The sequence below is a fragment of the Hermetia illucens genome, chromosome 1 (genome assembly GCF_905115235.1).
Source record: "Hermetia illucens chromosome 1, iHerIll2.2.curated.20191125, whole genome shotgun sequence".
Classification (NCBI taxonomy): Eukaryota; Metazoa; Arthropoda; class Insecta; order Diptera; family Stratiomyidae; genus Hermetia; species Hermetia illucens.
The window spans coordinates 53623599-53645202 of NC_051849.1; the positions used below are offsets into that span (position 1 = coordinate 53623599).

A 21604-nucleotide genomic window follows, 5' to 3' on the forward strand; every position below is an offset into this window, starting at 1 on the left:
GTCATGCGTCCATCCATCCATTTTCTTGGCAAACATCAGGTCGCTCTGATGCCCGCCGATCATATGGTTTTCAGATTCGTCTTTGAAAAGACATACTCCATCGTAATCATAAAAAGAGAAGAATGGTCCATAAATGGTTACGAGTCTTTTGGGGCTAAAGGCTTAATAATCTTCACCGTCAGTATTGGAAAACGGATCGAGAGCAGGGGTGTTCTCGGGATATACGATTACGGAACTGGCTCGACCTCTCGGAAAAGTGGCAACCATATTCCAGGCGGAGATACATGCCATTTTATTGGCAGCAGAAGAATGTTTGCGTCAAAAATGAAGGGGTCGCCCCATTCAAATCTGCTCCGACTGAACGAAACGTTCCTAATGTGGAGGGCCTGAGTTGTTAGTGCTGTGGCGCCCCCCACTAAACTAACCTAAAGAAAACTAATTAAAAATACAAACAGCGCAGTGCATACCACTTTATTCGATACAAAATCATTTATTTTCATAAAATTGTTTTCAATTAACGTAACCTAATCAGAAAAATGTATATAAAAAAATAATTTTATTTAAAAATGGCGTCCAAATATCCCTGTCGCCAAGAGTGGTGAACTACATCCAAAATTATTTTGTTTGCTCTATCTCCGCCTATATGGTGGACAGCCTCTTTGAACTTTTCACAGAACATATCCTTTTCAAAGTAATACGAAACATAAGCACACTCTTTTTCCGAACACTCCATCCACGGAAGGAAATGAATGCAGATCAAGACTCCATAAAATGCGAACTTTTTAAAATGTTCATAGAAATTTTCGAAGCTGGGAAAAATAAAAAAAATAAATTAATGGGAATGATAAATGGAATTAATGTTTGTACAGGAGACATAATTCGACGTATAGTCTTGCGATATGGGATTTTCTTTTTCAAAACGGTCTTTCAAAGTGAAGAGGAAATAAGGTCAGTGGAATTTCTACTTTCAATGCAGGAGGAAATTGGGTTGTCCACTCTTGGTTAATTCTAGTCTAGGCTCCAGTATAGGTTTTATTTTATATAGAATTGGAAACAAAGGCAAGACCTAAAATTTTGATTGAAGTTATTGCACGAAATGGAAAGCATTTACACGATCAGTCTGATATGAATCATTCAAAATCACACCAAACTCATGTAAAATAATGACTGACGAACATTACAATTTTCAAATAAAATCACTCAGTCTGGTCAGACTGACGGCAGACTAAATGTAGCACATGTTGATCATTATGTCATCAGTCACTGCATGAATTCTCAATAACCCTGACGTACAATACAAAGTATCTGAAAACAACCACTTTGATTTACAACTTTGTAAATGGTCGCGTATCTCCATGTTATCGTGGAGGGTGCCTTCTTCCCCATAGTTGGGCCCTTCACTAGAGATAATACAGCGATATGGTATCCTTATCCACCCGCTATCATGGATGTATTTAATTACTCTGAATTGTAATTGAAATTGACTTATCTAGTAGTCGTATGTATCTACATTGCTTATCACCATTCTATTCGGGTGGATTGCATACATATCTTTATCTGAAAATTGTTCAAACAATGGCATATTTAGGGGAACCCATCGATGAATAATAAGTAATATTTCATAAATTGGTTGCTCATTTTCAAATAACAAATGAATTACTTATAATTGTTATTTGATACTTGCAACTAAATTTTGCATGGCACTAGGGCGGTGATTGACTTGTGTCTGGACTGATCGTGTAAGGCAACTCGTCATCATTAGCCAGTTTGTGGTGAATTAACTGATGCCAGGCTGATGATGTAAATGCCATCATAAACCTTGGGGACTTGTTCTGTTCTATTAGGAAGATTTTACTCCATTCTCATCAAGGTACTCTCACCTGTACTTCTTAAGGCTATCATGTTCTCCGGGGAGCTCAAATCCTAAAATATCACAGATAGAAGTGATAAGTGTCTCATGATAATACTTCAATAGCTCCATCCAAAATTCTTCCCGTATTGAAGGATGCATATTCATATACATGAAGAAGGATAAGTCGATAGCTGGAGAACCATACCGCATTTCCTGTAAAACAATAGAGGTGTTAGCTTCATCATTCAACCCATTTAATTTGTCTTTCCATTTATACCTGAAAATCAATCATTCGGATATCAGCTGGATTTTCAAATCCCTCCTTCTTATCATAGTGAAACAAGACATTGTTGCGATTATAATCCCCATGCAGGATCACTGAAAATGTTTCATCTACTTGACGAAACTGTTCAAGTAATTCAAGCGGTTTATCTCCATACAAGCTCTTAAACTTATTTAAAGCCTGAAGAAAGACAGGAGCACATTCGGAACCAATACGATCGACATACTGGAAAAATCGTGAAAAAGCTGGATAGTACACAGCCTCATATATATTTACACCTTCTTCCGTAGTGAACGGAAGTGGTATTATGCCACCAACGAGACTTTCGAATTCTTCGTCCCCTCGAATCCTGGATGCATACGTAACAGAATGGTATTCTGCTATCAATTTGATCATCAACTTCAAATGCTGTTTATCCAAATGCAAACGAGGTCCACCACGAAATCCGTGAGGAGACAAATTTTCAAGAACTAGGCAAGATTCATAGTTTCCTTTGCTGATAGGAGGTTCGGATGATTTTCCACTGAGCGATGTTATAATCGTGGAGTCAGGGGATTTGTTGAGCCCTGAAATGGACAGGAGATGAACAGATGCAAACCACATATTTCAATAAAGAGGCGTCTCTAGCCTGCTGTTCTCCTCTTTAAAAAGCAACATACCTGCAATATTGCCATATTCTGCGCAATACGTAGTTGGTATCCATTTATCAACGTCAATCTTGCACCTGGGTGAACCAGTAATCACTTCCTTATAGTATGGAATAATTTTTCCATACGCAAATATTTCATTTGCAAATTGTGTATATGCTCGCACTGATTTCCGGAAATTTTCGTCACCCTTCATGAATTTTATGAATAAGGAATGCTTAGTTACTCTGCAATAAAATCGCTGATATTTAGAAACTTATTCGAAATAGAACTGAATTCTATCTTACTTGCCAGTTGCAACATTTTTCGTTGAAAAGTTAAAATCATAGACGGCTGACATGAAGCCACTTAAGTCTGTTCTAGATCCTATTGACTCGTCAAGCAAGGACGTCTCATTTGGCATTTTCTCAAGGATTTTGTCCCTCAGTGTAGTTTGTATGTACTTTAGGTGAATATTTTTTAATTTGTTCTCCTCATCTGTTTCTGCGGTATCCCCTGCAACTTCTTCACGAGGGATTTCATAATCGAGGTCAGCCATTTTTATATCTATTGTAATACTGTAAAATAAATGGATGATATAATGTGACTCATGTATAACTGATCGACTGTCTGGAAGGAAAAAGTCCACTCTCAAAGTTAATTACTTCCCGATAGAAATAGAAAACCTTCAGTTCCACTCCCCCGAAGAAAAAATATCTACCTGTGTAGACTACTTCAGCCACTTATTCAGACCCAGGTCAAACGCGGACCCCATCTGAAACTCGGAAGTCACCACTGCAGTCAACGATAAAAGGATGAATATGCCTATGTCCTTTTTACCCCAGCCGCCCAACCGACATTGTCAGAATCGGCCCGTTCGCCTCCTCCTTTACCTCCCAAGGAGAAGTTCATCATCTAATCTAACAATAAAAAATTATCGGATCCTGACGGCATCTCCAACTTTATCCTACAGAAGTGCGCGCCCAATATCATCTTGCAATTCTCTTCAACAGCTGCCTGAATAACGAACACTTCTCTGTAACCTGCTGATACCTATTCCTGAGAAAGGTTGTTCTGGCGACCTCAAAAATATGAGGTCCACCTCTCTTCTATTCAATATTGGAGAAATTTCGGAGCGCATCTTACTAATCCACTTCAATAGGCACTACTCTTCTATCATCCCACTAAATCAATTCGGCTTCGAAAACCCCAGGTCCACTGAACAGGCAATGATTTATCTGCAAAACCACATCCTCAATCGCCTTGAGAACAGGCAATTCACTGTAGCCTCCGCCTTAAATTTTGAAAAGACATTCGATTCAGTCTGGAAAGAGGGCCTGCTCTTCAAGCTAATCCAGACCTAATTCGACCAATTCTGACCTATATTTTCCCAGCATGAGTTACCATGTTTCTAACGTAGCTGAAGCCCTTAAGCATCCTCACGACCAAAGCCAGCAGGCCGAATCTAAAATTACACTAAAAAATTTCTCCCCTACGCCCTTTCTGGGACATCCCACATATGATCAAACTATCACGCGTCAGACTGAAGGAGCTATCCCACCCTAAACCACTGATAAAAAATTTTGCCACACGTACCGTCTCATTTGACGAGCGGAGGTACTATGTGTCAGAGTTGGCGCTCCTCTTGGACAGTAATTCTGCGCTCAATCATCACGTTTTCCTTTCCTCTTTTATCTTTTCCTTTTATCAGGGGTCTTCCCCAGATTTTAACAGAGGCTAACCGCGTTCAGACAATGCTTCGAAAGTCAATCCTCGCGCAGGTGTTGATCATTTTAAATTAATTGCTAGATCTAGTCTAGATTAAGGTAGGCCTAGTGCCAAGTCTGTAGGTAGTATAGTATGAGATCCTTTTTGTTAACCTCTTCTCTGAATTAAGGCCATTCCCTTCACCAACTAGGGTCTCCAATCCACGTTTCCTCAATCCCTCAATCTTCTACATCCCCTCTTGCCTTTAGCGCTTGTTCTTATGTGGGGAAGCTAATACCAACCAGGAAGGACTGGACTTTACTCTCATCCCTTTGCTCAATCCCGCCCACCGGTGCCTAAAATCCCTCATCTTATCGTTTACTAGTACGGAGTACTGTTTTGTTTTGTGTTGACTGATTGTTTAGTTGTAAGTTCTAAATTATTCTTCGGTTTAAGTATATGATATGTCAGATGAACAATGACATTCACCACATCTCTACTATATGTCATGTTACATACTTTTTTTAGTCACGCTTGCGCTCTTAAGTGTATTATATATATATATATATCCCACGTGTTTTTGTTTTTCTTTGCTCAATAAATAAATCTGAAATCTGTACATACTTTCTTTTCAGACTATACATGGGCACGCGTTTGCTCATCTTTAGAATGTGCACCAAAATGGCTATGGGAAAGATGGGCAGAACATAAAACCAGAATGAAACACGAGGGAAAAGTTGCGTTGCAGTGGCTCGGAACTTAGTACCCGCGGTTTTTAGGAGTGAGAACATGAGTTCCGGCCGTCGATACCCCTCGACCGCAATGCCTCGGTGGTAAATAATGTGACCAACATGACATTTAATACCACAAGTGATCCAAATTTGTTGTAAGAAATGTTCAAGCGAAACACAGCCCTACCACAGGCACATATTCCGAAAGCGAAGAATAATATGCAGAAAGGAGACCCTCGTTCGATGAAGGCGGTTCCAATACCCACCGCATTAGTTCAAGCGGGACAACCGTAGGAGATACTCCAAGAAATTGATTCATTCAGGAGAAGCTCTTCAATTTTTAAGTCTCCACCAATGTCAAAGCCAGTAAAAAATCAAGCTGAGAGAAGCTCAACAAATGCCAAAAGTAAAGGAGTGTTTAGAAGGAGCTTGAAGCAAAAATATGTACTTGAGTTTCCTATGTTTAGCATGGAGAAGTACAACATGCACCAAGCCATTAAAAATGTGATGAGAACCAGTAGGATCATTTATAATAGTTCGTAATAGCAGGAAAGAGGTACCAGGAAAAAGTCGAAACCTGCGGCCCAATATTTCCAGCAAAGGCAATATGGGGTAAGCAGAGATGCTAAGAAAAGTCAAAGCTGACTCCAACCTAAAACCAACCACCCACGCGGAGCAATATCATCACGATCGGAAGAACCCAAAAAGGCAATATTTGAACTAAAATAATCAGCTTAGACACAATTTACCAACTTAAAACCTTGGGGAGAGTGTCACAGTACGGGCCCAGAAACAAGAGATCTTTATACAGTGTAGCATCCAGAGAAGAAATATATACTACATTAAAAAACCAATTAAGTTGGAGGAACTTGGGGAAATACCGATTGAATAGGAATTCGAAATGCATATTATACTAAGGAAAGAAGGGTTGAAATAATCAACATATTACCGGAAAGGGTAAATGGCCGGAATTTAGAAAAGCGCCAACTACTATGGGAAAAGGAAGTTTATTCAAATAAACCTCAATCCTTGCAGAGTCGCGCAGGATTTGCTTGAGCGGATCACCTTCGAATCCAAAATGGAAGTTTCCACTATAAGTCAACCCAACAGAAACTGTGATTGTCGCTTAAGGATCAAGATTTGTCCAGTGGATCGGCGATATGAGCATGGGGTCGTCAAGCTATACAAGGTATCACGAGTCAATCGACAAAAGGGGTTGCGGCTTATGATAAACCTAATACTATTCAGCCCTGAACTGGACTACACCAATGATGAGCACCCGACAATTAGGTTTCCATGTGGCTCAATGTGCCGGAAGTGACCAACAGCCAGTTGAATAGTGAACTAATCAGAATTCGATCAACTTGCTACCGAACCAGGCAAGCCGATCGAAGGGAGCTCCTTCCACCGTGGCGCCTGCCTGCCCAATTTTATGAAGGTTTGCCTATCCAAACCAGCCTGATGTCTTTCTCAACTTGCAGCCACGTTACGGGTCTTTGTATCGAAAAGCTGTGAATCATGCGATCAGCTTCATTAGCCGACTTCTGCAATGGAAATCATCAGAGATGGCGATGCCACCAAAATAAAGAAATTTATAGCCATTTTTATCGCGTTTGTGTTTTTTGTCGCAGGTTTTGGCACCAGACCATTGAGTTTCTTGTAGAGCGCAGATATCAACGCGCCTTTTCCGAAGGGCTCTTACGAGTTCCTCGGTTTTTTCCAGTGAGGGTGCTAATATTTAGCGTGTAGAAACGTATTTGTTTTACTCGAACTAACTTACTTACTTCCTGACGCCGTCCATGCGTCCAGAACCCTTTTCCATTGCTCGACAGGACCAAGGCCCGTCCTACTGCTTCAACTGAAGTGGACACCCCAGCATTTCTCTGAGGCTTGCGACTCAACCCCATCATTTTTTTTAACGACAACGGCCTGTCACGGAACCTGTCACCAAGAGAGATCAAGTAGAATTTTGCATAAAAAAAACAACCACAAGATGTCAACCTGTCATTCAGTCCAATTGCAAAACCACTAAAATTAATGATCGACGATTCAAGTGCATAACACAAAATCCAAAATTGGGAAATATAACTTTGGGCTCTTTTTATAAAAGTGTCATAATTTATTTCGTGAAAAAAAAAAATATTTTTCTAATGCGTTACTATTGCTTGGATTTTCCTCTGGCACGGTTTAGGAATGTATCCATTCCATGTTATGAGTTTCATGGTGTACCATTCATGACAGTATTGGCACCCACGAAAAACGTAGCAACCGTTTGTATAAACATAATTAAAAACACCAATATGATTGCGATGGACGCTATTGATGCAAGGCTAGTAAAAACTATGAACATACCTGGCTATGGTATAACAGAGAGGAGGCACCATGTCAAAACTATAGATCATTTACTATTTAAGAAAATTGAGATGTGTAAATCTACCCTAAACAGTTTACAGGGGATGTTGTAAAAAAATAATGAAACAAGCGAGATCTATGTACAGAATAATAATTTGAGCATGCGTAGAATTTGACAGTTTCCACACTTGCACCAATTTCCTTGCGAATAGATTCAACAGCTAACATGTGTTCTAATAATGTTTTGTCTTACACCAAGCCTAACAGGCATTGAAATCCATCTTTTTTAAGCCGCTTCAACAACTCCTCCAGATGGTCGCGATAAGTTGTTAAAAATCAATATTTTGATAAGAACAATTTCACTAACCTTTCGTAGGAACTGATTTCAATCGAGGCACTCACTGGACACTATCAAAGAACTGAATGTGCCACGCAAAGTGCTCTTTTACTTCCATGGCCAGCATGTGAGCTTTACTTTGTTTCGAATTTACCCCCTCGGGTTTCTCCCAACTTTGTAATTAGAATGCATACCATTCTGAGAAAGCAGTTACTTCCATTATAGGGATGTAAGAGGAAACGCACATACGTTTACATGATGGCGGTCTTACTTTTATCAAATGCGTGTATGGTATGAAAAGAACACCTGATAATTAGAATAAAATGTAGCATATAAAAGCTACTACAGTACAAACATTGACTTTGCATTGAAGTACATTAACCGCGGTGGTAATAGCAGTAACTAATGAAGTCATTGATTAAAAACGTTCAAAACCGACCTGAGTATCACTCACTCGAAGTCTGCTACCTCAGCAGCAGAAATGCAAAGCATTAAATTTCAAGTACAACATAGACGTACCAGGTAATATCCTTCCATCATAATTTGCTGGATTTACTGGAACAAGCAACCAATCGATCTTATGGAAATATATCAAAGGTTAATACGGCAAATTGTTAAATGGTCTTTTATACGCGTGTTTATTGGAATGGTCAGGATAGGTATGCATTGATTTGTATGATATGTCCATAAGAAGATGGCATTTTATTTGTGGGTAAATGTCCAGTCGCACTCCATCTGCCAGACACATCATCGTTAGATGCAGCATGAAATTGGCACCGAGTTTCTACGTTACCGTCATCATCTCCAACTCCAACGACTATGGTTTGATTACGAACTTGCAACTGGAAGAAGGGTTACTGGTGGAACTTGTCATTCAGTTACTACACATTCCTGTGTGGAGTGGCCAAATCTCCCATAAGGTGCGTCCCTTCATGCGGATAAGGGAACCTTCGGTAGATGCATTATGGGATAAACATGGGCTGTGGGAAGGACACCCAGAAATGAAACCAAATATGGAGGACGAGTAAGATAGTTTTTTACGGTGCAGGGCTTCGGAAACCCAATACCGGCGGTTTTTGGGAGTGACAACACGGGCTTCCGGCCGTGGTCGTCCAGCGACCACAGTGCCTCAATAGTGGGAAACTTTGCAAAGTTGACAAAGTATGTCATCTAATGCTACAAGAGGGCTTAGTGGAGTGGAAATGAGACCTACACCGGATCCTTTTCGTAAAAGCTTAAAACTTGGAAGGTCACCAATAAGGGCAACATTAACCCTAGTCAGTCGAGGGATTCGGAAAGGAACTTGGATAGACGATCGTGGAAGACGGCAAAATGCAACAACTATATTTCGCTGGGGAAATGAACTTTGTGAGTTCATCAAGGAGGCGGAATATCCACTGAAACTAAGTTAATTAAGTTGTCCTATATTAGGGTGATGGAGCCCAAGCGCTATGTGGCAAAGTCACGCGGAAGACGCAGGTGACGCCTTCTCAACATAAGGTAGATGAGAATGCGGGCAAACGGAGTAAGAATGTTATAAGTGAATTCCTTGGTACCCGATAAGCGGCAGCGGCATAGAACAAAGTGCCATCAAAAAGATGAAGAATACATATGGAGGTACACAGACCACTAATATTAGCTTGCCGATAGAATCAGAGAATAAACTGATTACCGTGGGCAAGGTAAGAATAGGTGGGGTAGTGTGTCGACTCAGGGAGCAAGTATCTCTCAACAGATGCTTCAGATGCCTCGATTTCGGTCACTCTGCAGCAGCATGTACTAGTGAGCACAATAGATCGTGAAAGTCCAGGAAGTGTGGAGAAGAAGGGCACCTTATCAAAGACTGCACGGGAGATCCACGATGCACGTTGGGCACAGGAAAAAAAGGAAACGAACAACCGGCACGTTGCAGGTGGTAGAAGGTGGCTAACATATAGGAGGGAGGTGAATCGTAGAACTGAATAAGGTTGACACAAATCAACCTCAACCATTGCGTAGCAGTTCAAAATTTGCTCTCGCAAACCATTCGAGAGTCGAATGTAGACGCGGCGGTAATATGTAAACCTTACTGAAATTACGTTAGTGCTATGTGGGTGAAAAACTCATCGGGAAACGCGGCGATATAGGCAAGCATTCTCAGGAGTCGGCTTTGTACAGGCGAAAGTCAACGGCGCCCATATCTACAGTTGTTATGCTCCTCCTAGTGCAATATTATAAGAACATGAAGAGATTCTAGACGGCTTGGTGTTGGACGCTCACCCCAAGTGATGGCACACGGTTGATATAGGAAGTACTTGCATTCCTTCGGATTGGATGAGTCCCCAGACTGAATGCGCCGCTACACCCGAGGACCCAGAACATGTTATGTTCCACTGTCCGAGATTCGCGAATGAATGTGGGAGGTTAAAAGACACCCTCAGCGCAGTTATCGGACCATAATTTCGTGGAGGAGATACTGACGTCCGAATCAAATTAGAGTGCGATAAACGTAACCTTAACTGCGATACGGGAATCCTGCAGGAACTGAAAGGAGCTCGAAAAGCGCGACGGTCGCGTGATTTAGTTGTGCTGATGTAAACCAGAGCCCTCCTTGCGAAGTAATACTTCACGGTGTCCCGTGGGATATGGGCGGAGAAGTGGGGGAGGGTTTAGTGGGTGAGAATCTCACACACTACCGCAACCTGGCGCAGCAGCATCTTTTTAAGATTTCCACCTCCGCCCATGAAAAAAACAAAAGCTACTACATATTACCGCCAGATAGGCATTGTTCTACTCCTGCAGAAACAAAAACCTAATGTAAAAGAAGGACAAAGACGGCTACGGCTTCGTACTAGGGCAGAGGCAACTCATCAGACGCTTCCTCACCTCTGCCCTGGGAGCAGCGTCACCGTCAGCAAAAAGCAAAAAGATTGCCGTTGAGGCATCCGCAATAGCAGGTAGGCTGGAAATATACAGATTGAATAGAACAGAACTAAGGCAGCTGCCTTGCGGTGAATCATTTTGAATCAGTGTCTGGCAGTTGCCAGCTCTTACTGTGCGCTCATGCAGGAAGTTTAGAATCCACGACGAAATGTCTATAAGAATAGCATGATATTTAAAGCAACATTTTTGTTAGTTTAGCTAAAGCTTTTCGTAGACATTTTGGATGTCAAAAGCAATTGCTGATGCATGCAATTTTTCCTATTTTTCCGAAGTTATGTGTAACAAAAGTTCATTGAGACATTTGCTTGTGGATTTATGCTTCCTATAAGCATAACTTCGGTTTGCAAACATTCAAAATCTTCTAGGAAATTGTAAAGCCGGTCTTTAACCATTGCATTTAGTGTTTTGGTAAAAACGTTGATTAGCAAAATTGGTCTGAAATCGCGGACGTCCGTGAAATCTTTTTTCTTTTTAGGATCGGAACTACACGCCACTCCGGTGGCACTGATTTCTGCGTCCATTAAGAATTTAACGCCTCTAACAGCTGTGTTTGAGCAGGCTGCGCAGTATGTCACCCTTCCCTGGAGCTAATGAGGAAACTGGATATATGTACCAACCACTTCCATTTTTAAGGTTTCATGTAAAACAAAACCTTGTTAAAATCGCTTCTCTGTCTGCCTGTCTGTCACACACGCTTTTCTCCGCAACGGCTAACCCGATCCGAACGAAATTTGGTGGACATATGAGAACTATAAAATCCCAAGCATACAGTGAGTAACTTAAATTTATGTGGAGTTTAGAGGGGCGCTCCCCAGGAGGGGGGTGATAACATTTTATTCATCGAATGTAGTCATGTGGGGTATCATTAAGTATCTGATATTAGTTCTGACATTTTGATTATTTGATATTCGGAGTCGTTCGGAAATGGCGCCGTAATAAAGCGCTTCGCTAAAATGCCAAGAATTGAAGCCAAGCGCGTACATGTGTTTCTTCAAAAAACCTAAGGTTTATGGACTAGGTATAGCAGATTAATGGTCAGTTAAGATTTTATGGCTAAAAATGGCATTCTACTTTTTAAATGCATTTTTCTCGAAACCGCATGTTGAAAATCGACTGCCACCATAGCCTAAAATCTATCCAACCAAATTCTTTGAAATTTCCACGACTTATTCAGAACATATTTCTACGGACCGCAAACTAGGATAATTGCGATTCATTCAGTAGTTTTTTTTTATTCATTGAAGAAGCTCTAAAAAAAAACCCAAATTCAAAAAAAAAATTTAACACGATATCAAAAATTTAGTTTTTAATATTTTTTAATAATCCTAGTTTGGGGACTGTAGTTAAGTCTGTACGTTAAAATGCCGTTTACTTTTTTTTTCATTAAGATCATCACAGCGCCCTCTAGCGTGGCAGCGGAAAAACACCTTTTTTGGAGATGAGTGTATAAATTGCCCTGTATTTCAATAACCAGCTATGTGATCGGGGTGGAAAAATTACTATGCACGCTCAAGATATTTATAAATCTATGGTGATATTTGTATCTTTATCCAAAAAAATTCTAAAAAAAGCCAAAAAAAACGGTATTCACACGGGATGACCCCCTTAAGTATGTACACGCGGAACTGTCATGCACTCATCGTTCCTCACATGGGGGAACTAATTTTTAGTCTTTTATCTTTCGAGTTTGTCACAATCTCGGTTGATGGTGGATTTTACCTAAAACCAAAACTAAGTACCAAACAGTTAGGCTCGGAAAGGCCCTTCTAAAGGCCGCCATCCACGTTCAATTCGGCCTGTGAGTTACGCTGAAAAAGCCCGGAGTACACCCGGTTGCCACTTGAATTGAAAGCACCATCAACACACGCCAAACCAAGCAGCGTCATTAGTTCAACCCTGGACGCAAAAGGCTGAGCATTTATGAACAAGTCGGGGTACTGGAAGCTGAGCCCTTCGGGTATAAAGATTTTGTGCTTATCTTATGTGGGAAACTCTCTATGTACGATTTTCCATTGGTACATAGATAAAAATACAAAATAATCCGTTATATTTTGCCAAACACCATACATACATATGCACATTCTATGATAATATACTATTATTAACTTTATTTTTGCAAATATCGGAACAGGATGTATTTTTATATAGATGCTCCACTGTGATTTTTCCGGATTTTTCGGTTGGATAGGATCTGAGAAGGAGAGCACACTTTTTGGAGCACACATTTTGAGCCCTCACATCCCAATGTTTCAGCCAATATCAGAAATGAGATTAGTCTTTAGTACTAATTGACTTTCATTTCCACATTCTGTGAAAAGAAAGTACACTCCCCTTTCGCATGTATGAGGAACTCCCCTTCAAACTCAACACAAAATGGCGCCATTCGCTGCATGCAAAAGGACGCAAAGACTACATATTCTCACCAAATTTCATGCCAATCAGTTCAGCCGTTTCCGAGTAAATCGGGCGTGACCGAAAGACACAGAGACAGACGCACGGACGGCCAGACGGGCAGACAGGCATTGGATCGATTTTAATAAGGTTTCGTTTTACACAAAACCTTAAAAACGCCTGGAAGGCCGTTACATGAAAACACCCCCTTAATCAAAAATTTTAAGATTCCTGAAAGTAATTATAAATTATTTATTTACTTTATATCAAGTACCTAAAGGTGCTTGTATCCAATGGAAATATTAATTTCTGCTTGTCATATATAAAATCAAAAACTCAATAGGTTTCTAATATGAAGTAAGAGCTTGAATTGATTTCTAATAAACCCATAGACTGGTCGTTATTCTACGTAATTGGTTTGTTGTTCAATCCAAAGTCAGCGAAAGAAAATCCAAATGGAGTGAGTATTTACTTGTAGTGAGCATTCTCTTCTTCAAAAATTATAAACACCATATGCATCGCCCGAAACAATAGTTCCTTACTGAGACTAATCACCAGAACTATGTTATCAAAAACAAACTTTACATGGGAGATAAGAAGATCATAAATTAAGCTTTCACTCGGTACCAGCCACATCGCCTTCTCTTGGAGGAACTATTGAATCTGTGAGATAGTTCACCCACTAGAAGGTATCGTGGAGCGCATGCTTGAATCATTCATGTGGGCTCCACTCTTTCAGATCAACCAACGATCAAGAGATCGAGATTGAGAACTGAAACGGCACTTTCGTTTTGTTTATCTCGTCTGAATTTAGTCACTTCAGAAGTAAATCCGCGGAAACTTTCCAGATAAGATAACACAATAGACAGCAAAAATATTCCATATGTACCATGATGTCCGCTACTGATTCTTAGCTCTAGCGACTAGAAAACGCTGCACAGTATAGACAATTTTTACAGCAAAAGACCTCAAAAACAGACCAATCTTCTGCACTTGTGGTAACTTTTTCTTAGAACGAGTACAGATATGTGTAATACTCAGTCATACCTTGTTCTTGAGGACAAATAAACAACACCTATCTCACTATAAGATCCCGATCGAAAAAGATACAACAATCAACGAAAACCGCAGGCGGAATACTGAGCTACCTCAGCGAGCTAGAACTAGCTGTTCTTTGACTTCAACAAGCTGATTGTGCATAGTAATAGTACACGTATTATCGCTATCAGAGCTGCCAATTGCGGCCACCTTTTTCGAGAGACCCTGGTTTCAAAGAGAGCGGCACCTAGGTATAGTGTAAGTTGCAACATCCACGTGAAAATTATAGTAGGAGGTAAAAAAGCTTCCATAGAAATCAAACATGAATGGATTTTTCAAGAAGTATGAATTCTTCGAAATTCCTCATATACAAGTAGTAGTCATTCATTCAGACTCTTTAAGCAGATTGTTCTGCTAATCATGTTCCAATAAAAATAACATGTATCTATTTGTCTATCCTACTATCATTAGATAACAGAGGGAAAAGCCCTTTAGCCGCCCTAATATGTGGTACATTCAGCCATGAATGAACCCAACAAATATTTAATATCGAATATTCCCAATTAAAATTTGGCATTGCTCGTCATGGAAGGAAAGCTATTTTTCAATAGTAGACTACTTCTATAATTTTCGACAATTTCAAGGTAATTGAAACATCTTTAAACCTTGCCTTTTTTAAATACACATCTGGCAACACGAGTGTACTATATCGTACGCATCTGAATGGAAACTCACTTTTAATCAATTGTGTTGTCAAGCTTCAATTGGCTGAAGATCGGGTTACTCAAGGCAGACGCTACGTTTACTGAGTCATGCTGTTTACTATACTACTCTCCACTAATACTAGCCAGGCAAATTTAGAAACAATATCAATCATTTTTAATTTACGAACAACCCTCCATAGGCACAATATTTAAACGGCCCATACGAAAGACAGTTTCCTCTTTGACCCCTACGCCAAAAGGTCACACTACAGCAGTCACTATGTCTGCTTGCCTCGCTCTTAAAATTTTTAAATAATATGTGTAGTCTGCCTCCGAATATGGGCACATGGGATACCAAATGAAAGGGTTAAATTAACGCTAACTTCTAATATTAGCGTAAAATAAGGGAGCCAAGACGCAAAATGTATGCACCATTAAGTCTAACAACAGCAAAAAAACTGAAAAAACACGATCTTCTTCTACAGCGTTTGTCCCGTTCAGAAGTGGAGCCGTCTCGTCTAGATCCGTTTTAAAGGTCTGATCATTGGTGGTCAAAGGGTAGTATAGGTTCCCAGGGCGAAATGTAGATTGGTACCCACGATGGAGCATAAAACCTGGGAAACGCCCACTGAACCAACACCAATAGCTCTACTACCAAACCCTATCTCCACCTCCACAAGGTGGCCGCTGGCAACTCTTTCTTAACGAAAAGCTGCAGACGGAGAAGGATGAAGGCGAGTCTCCTGCGCCTAAAAACGGGACAAATTGTACCAACCGGTTCTCCAGGTTGGGGGTTGGGTAGGGCTGATAACCCTACTTGGAAAACCGAAGTCACGAAGCCACAACAGGAGCCTCGGACTGGACGGATAACACAACGACGAACCCGACAACGACAAAGGAATAACCAATTGCGCATTTTCTCATGCAACATGCGCTCCCTGTACAGAGATGAAGCTGCCAAGCAGCTATCCGATACCCTGTGCGAATATAGGGCTGATTTAACAGCGTTACAGGAGATGCGTTGGGCAGGGACGGATTTCCTGGAGAAGAGTCACTACACCATATATTATAGCGGCCATCCAATAAACGATGTGCTCGGAGTAAGTTTCTTAGTCAGACAAAAAATTAAACCCGCTGTTATCGGCTTTGAAAACATAAGCGAACGCGGATGCCGCAATAACCGCAGTCAACAGAGATCCTGGAAATGAAGCATCAACAAATGAAAAATGATCTTCACAATCACTTGAAGAACGTTGTCATAAACACGGCCACAAACATACTTGGCCCGAGTCGCAAAAAGAGTCGGAGCGGCTGGTTTGACGATGAATATAAGCTAGCTACGGAACGGAAAAATGCTGCATTCTCAAAGAACGCGGGCACGCGCGGAGACTTATCACGAACTCCGGCGAGCGGAGAAGCGACTTCACAGACGGCAAAAGGAAGCCTGGGAGAACCAACAGGTCTGTGAACTCGAAAAGTACAGGGAGCAACCGCACTAGGTGCGGAAGTTTTACCAACAAGTTAGCAGGATGAAGCCTTACACACCTCGATGTTCATCCTGCTGAGACAAAGAGGGAAATCTGATTTCCGACAGAATGGGCATATTGGAGCGATGGGTTGAGTACTTTGATGAACTACTGAACAATCAGAACATCGGCGAATAGGAGGTCCCACCAACTGAAAACGATGGACAATTACTGCCACCACCAAGTATAGAAGAAACAGTCCGTGCAATTCATCGGCTTGAAAATCATAAGTCACAGGAGCCGATAGATTTCAGCCGAATTGGTTAAATATGGAGGCGACCAGTTACACCAAGTGGTTCATCAACTTGTGCTCAAGGTATGGGACAGCGAATCAATGCCTGACGATTGGCAACGAGGCATTATCTGTCTCATACATAAAAAGGGAGATATCACACAGTGCAGCAATTATACAGGTATCACGTTGCTGAGTACCAACTATAAGATATTCTCCGCTATCTTGCTAGGCCGGATAGCCCCATACGCCCAGAACATCATTGGCCCATACCAAAGAGGCTTCACTCCAGGCAAATCAACAACAGAGGATATCGAATTGGTGGACCTCGGCGCAAAACCAGGATGTCTGGAGTTCCTTATTAAGGCAGGCCTAGACCGGATGCCGGTTGTTGCGCCGTCGATGATGATGATGATGAAAGGTCTGATCTGGATGCAGTCACGAGGCTTTCAGATCACTATCCAACGGTGGCAGTCGCTCAGTTATGAATGACTATCTGAGCCAAATCAGGGCAATAATCTCGGGCGAGCGCAATGCAGGCCATATCGCTTTATACAGGATACTGTAATCACCTCCGTTACGGTCTTGAATGAAGTGGTCTAACACACTGCAAGGCTATCAACCAAATGGATTGTTGCGCGAACGATTATTATTATTTCTGAGTTGTCATAATCTCTGCAGATGCCGGATTTTACCTAATACTAGCATTAAGTGCCAAGCATTTAGGCTCAGACGAGCCTACCCATTTAAAAGAACAAGTCGGGAAACCGGAAACTTGACGGTTCAGATATAAAAGATTTTGTGTTTTCCTATGTGAGAAGCATAGCGCAGTTTTTTTTTGGCTGACAGCATTAACTCGAGATATTTAAATTGCCCAGTGCTCAACAACGTACCCAGAACTGATCGAATTAAATATCTCGGGTCAATGTTATCAGCCAATCGAGAATTGCGTTTTGAAATTGCTTCACACATTAATGCGACCTGGATGAAGTGGCATTCCACAACTGATGTTCTTTGGGATCCATGTATCATGTCTCAAATCTAAAATTTACCGCAATATCGTCCGTCTGCCACACTCTATAGTTCTGAGTGTTGGGCGACTATAAAAGACAGTGAAAGGCGTCTTGCGGTAATGGCGACGAAGATGTTGCATTACACTGGTGGCGTGACATGTTTTGATCACGTCCAAAATGAGGATAACCGCGATCGATATGGGGTTGCACCGATCGTGGAAAAATCACGTAATTCGCGCTAACGAAAATTCACTTGTCTGAACATCGAAGTCAACGGTAATCGACCAAAAAGTCAGCCGAAAGAACCGGAGCTTAATACGCTGGATAGGGATTTAAAAGCCTCGCGATTACATCCAGATCAGGCGTTTGATAAAATAAAATGACCCCGCTTGTGAATGGGACAAAGGCTGAAGAAACGATGTGAGGAGCGACGAGCGCATAACAGCTCTGTGTCACATAGTTAGAAATTCCTAGTTTTTAGAACGCGATTTAAATAAATCATCTAATGGAAAGCACAGTATTCATTCATTCATTCATTCAGTATCATACGCTTCACACTCTGAGTTTAATATTATTAGCAAATGCGAAGAATTTATCCTATAACAGATATAAACAAGTCGAGAAACCGGAAGCTGGGCGCTTCAGGTATGAGAGGTTTTGTGTATTTCCTTTATAAGGCATTTGAGCTTGAATTTGTCCCATTAGTAGATGACACGTAATATACACATATATTATGTAAGAATATCTGGGTATATTGACATTCAAAATCTTGAATTTCTAAGTGACAACTTTGACCTGATATAGCTTTGTTAACAATAGTGCTATCTCCTCCACTTGGTAGGATCAAGCTCTACATTATAGCCTACATTGTTGCATTGGCCAGTCACTAAAAATTATAGTAATTTACTATTATTAACCTTATATGAGAGGGATATCGGTATGGAAAGTATTTCGGAGCCTAGGCGCCATATAGTGGCAGCTTCTTGATTTTTTTCAGATTTTTCGTTTGGGCAGTTTCTGAGAATGGCCCCGTTAAATAAAAGATCAATTTCGACCCCGCAAACTCCCCCCTTTTCCAATAAATTTCAAAACTAAGGCCAGCTTCGGAAAGTACTAACTGAGACCTTTCATTTGATACCCCACATAACTACATTTGGCGAAAAAAAATGTACACCACCCTTTTTTGCATGTTAGGGGGCGTCCCCTTAAATTCGACGTAACAGGATGTATGCATGAGCGTTCACAGTTCCCACCTTCCCACTAAATTTCGTGTCAATCGCTGTCACAACCTCCAACAAAAATAGACAGACAAACAAACAGACAGACAGACTGTAAACCGATTTTAATAAGGTTTTGTTTTGCACAAAACCTGGGCTGGGGAGAAGTAGATTCTTCATGAATGGAATTTTAATATTTCATTCGAATGTCAATTATTCTCGTTAATTATGTCGTCAGCATCTTATTGAAAATTGCTAAGTTTGAACTGCTATAACTTTGGCGTTAATGGCCAGATTTCCATGAAATTTGGCACGTGTGTATTGTCCTCTATGTTGTTACGAAATTGGGGAGTCCTAGGATGAATTTAAGGGGAGTTTTCAGTAAATTTCTAAAAGTTTAGATTTCACCTAAGCGCACCACCCTGATTTTTTCGGATTTTTAGGTTGGATAGTTTCCGAAAATGAGTCCTTCAAGTGCGTACATTTTGACTCCTCACTCGTCCACTTTGCAATTCACGACAAAGCTAAAGTACTAATCGAGACCTTTCATTTGATACCCTGCACGACTGCATCTGGTGAAAAAAAATTGTTGAATCCCCCCTTTGCACGTATGGGGAGCCTCCTTTAAACTCCACCTAAATTTATACCACTCGCTGTATGCATGGGATTTTATAGGTGGGGACGCAGATGTAACGGCAAAGGGGCAATACAGTCATGTGAAAATCAAACCGTCCAAAAAGTGAAGGAGTTTTCAGAAATTATTATAGATTCGTCAGGGCAAAAATAGAGAGTTCGAGGAAATGCAAGGTATGTTAGTCTCGGATGCAAGAAATCGAAACCCCTTCACATAGCAAATGATTACAATGTATGTGCTGTGGGTTGGGGCAGTCGAATTACGAACACCAGCAGCCGTATTTTGCTCGAAGCTTTTGCGAAACTGGACTTGGTCCTAGCAAACACCGGAAATGTAGCCACTTTTCGAAGGATAGGCGCAGGCTCAATAGTCGATTTGGTATATGTTAGTACCACATTAGCGAAGAGAATGGTCTAGTTCGACAGTGAGCACTATACTCATAGCGACGACCAGATAATTGTCTTTCAAATCGAATATAGGTCACGCAACGAGGTGCGTTCCCGCGGAATTGGAAATCAGGGCTGATTCGTGAAAACCTTTGAAGGGGATGAATTAACAGAGATGCTACTAGGAGGCCATGGTCCCGATGGAATGGCTTCAGAAAAAGTAGCACAGATAATGAGGTGCATAACGAGAGCATGCGATGCTGCCACCTCCTCACCAATAGACGGTCAAATTATTGGTGGAACAAAGAAATCGTCGAGTTGCGGTTTGCACGCTTCCGAACACGAACGACCCGCTTACGATTTAGAAGAAAACCAGACTTCAATGTGAAATAAGAAGTATACGCGAACTTTCGAGGTAGACTTAAGCAGTCTGTACGGACCAGCAAGCGAGAATGTGCCAAGGAACTTTACACGGAGGCAGACCAAAATCCCTGGAGAACATAGTACAGGGTTGCTATGAAGAAGACAAGAGGACGAACACCACAACTGACCTGCCCGCATCTTCTTCTTGATATAATGATGGTTATCTGTCTCAAAAAATATAAACATGGTTTGGATGCTATTCTCAATAGAGCTCTTAAACTCGCTGTTAATACCAGGCCCGACTAGTTTATCAGCGTATTTTAGGCATGCTTGATAGAAGGAATTTTTCCCGATCGGTGGCAAAACTAGTGTGGCTCCCGAAGCTCAATAAACAGGATATCCATCATCATACTGCCAGATTTCTCTTATAAAACCGGTGCGAAAAATGTTCGGGGGTTATCTACAAAAATGCGTTCAATTCAGGCAACTAAGAATAGATAAAAAAATCACTGGCTAAAACGGGTGCCCCTAGTTATTTTACTAAGCTCCTCAAAAGTTATCTCTCGGAAAGGACACTTTGGTACTATACGGATGAGGGACCTAAGCAGTACACCGTAACAGCTCAGTGTTGGGTCCCCTCCTATTGAAGGTGATGTACAACGGGGTCGTTGACATTGCCGTGCGAATCCAGGCCATAATAATCGGCTTTGCAAATAATCTAGCCGTGGTTGTCGTCGCGAAATAACCTGAAGATGTTGGCGTATATGCCAGCGAAACCATCAGCGCCATTAAAGTGTGGGTAGACATGGCACAGCTTGACCTTGTGGAACAAAAGACGGAGGCGGTCTTGATTACCAACCGTAGGAAAAGGAATACCATTAGTATTCGAGTTGATGGTCTCATCATCACTTCAAAGCCGATCAAATATGTGAGAGTGATGATTGATACAAAGATCAATTTCGAGGAACATTTGGACTATGCCTATGAGAAACAGGCGAATACCAACTTATCGTTAGCGCGGATGATGCCTAACATTGGATGTCCAAGTTATAGCCGCAGATGACTCGTGGCCGGAGTGGTTCGATCTACCCTGTTAGACGCGGCACCAGCTTGGGAGGAAGCACCAGCCTCTGAGAACAATCGGCATTAAGGGTGTGCAGCGCCTTCAGGACAATTTCAGGCGAGGCAGCGTTTATCTTTGCGGGAATGATGGTCATTCTGGGAAGTTAGGCACACTGCCTGTTCGAGAAAAGGAGAATGAATCTACCAGAAAAATATATAGAATACCGA

General features: G+C 41.3%; 1 protein-coding gene across 2 annotated transcripts; it reads right to left on the bottom strand.

The window, feature by feature from the left end:
* Positions 1-456: 456 nt before the first annotated feature.
* On the bottom strand, positions 457-14380 carry LOC119661720. Of its 2 annotated transcripts, none has more exons than XM_038071174.1 (6): positions 14249-14380; positions 3070-3339; positions 2795-3009; positions 2130-2701; positions 1881-2065; positions 457-809 (listed from the first exon to the last, which is right to left on the bottom strand). In XM_038071174.1, the coding sequence occupies exons 2-6, from the start codon at positions 3318-3320 to the stop codon at positions 557-559; spliced, it is 1476 nt and encodes a 491-aa protein (XP_037927102.1). In that variant the 5' UTR covers positions 3321-3339; positions 14249-14380; the 3' UTR covers positions 457-556. The 2 variants fall into 2 exon arrangements, with proteins under 2 accessions (XP_037927102.1, XP_037927103.1); XM_038071175.1 differs by lacking the exon at positions 14249-14380 and adding an exon at positions 7919-8004.
* Positions 14381-21604: the final 7224 nt, after the last annotated feature.

What these genes read in the sequence shown, in the direction of transcription:
- LOC119661720 (XM_038071174.1), bottom strand. Translation starts at nt 3,320, where the DNA reads ATGGCTGACCTCGATTATGAAATCCCTCGTGAAGAAGTTGCAGGGGAT. An exon ending in AAAAATGTTGCAACTGGCAA is followed by an intron (nt 3,010 to 3,069) that starts GTAAGATAGAAT and finishes ATTTTATTGCAG; the next exon opens with AGTAACTAAGCATTCCTTAT. An exon ending in TCCGAATGATTGATTTTCAG is followed by an intron (nt 2,066 to 2,129) that starts GTATAAATGGAA and finishes ATTGTTTTACAG; the next exon opens with GAAATGCGGTATGGTTCTCC.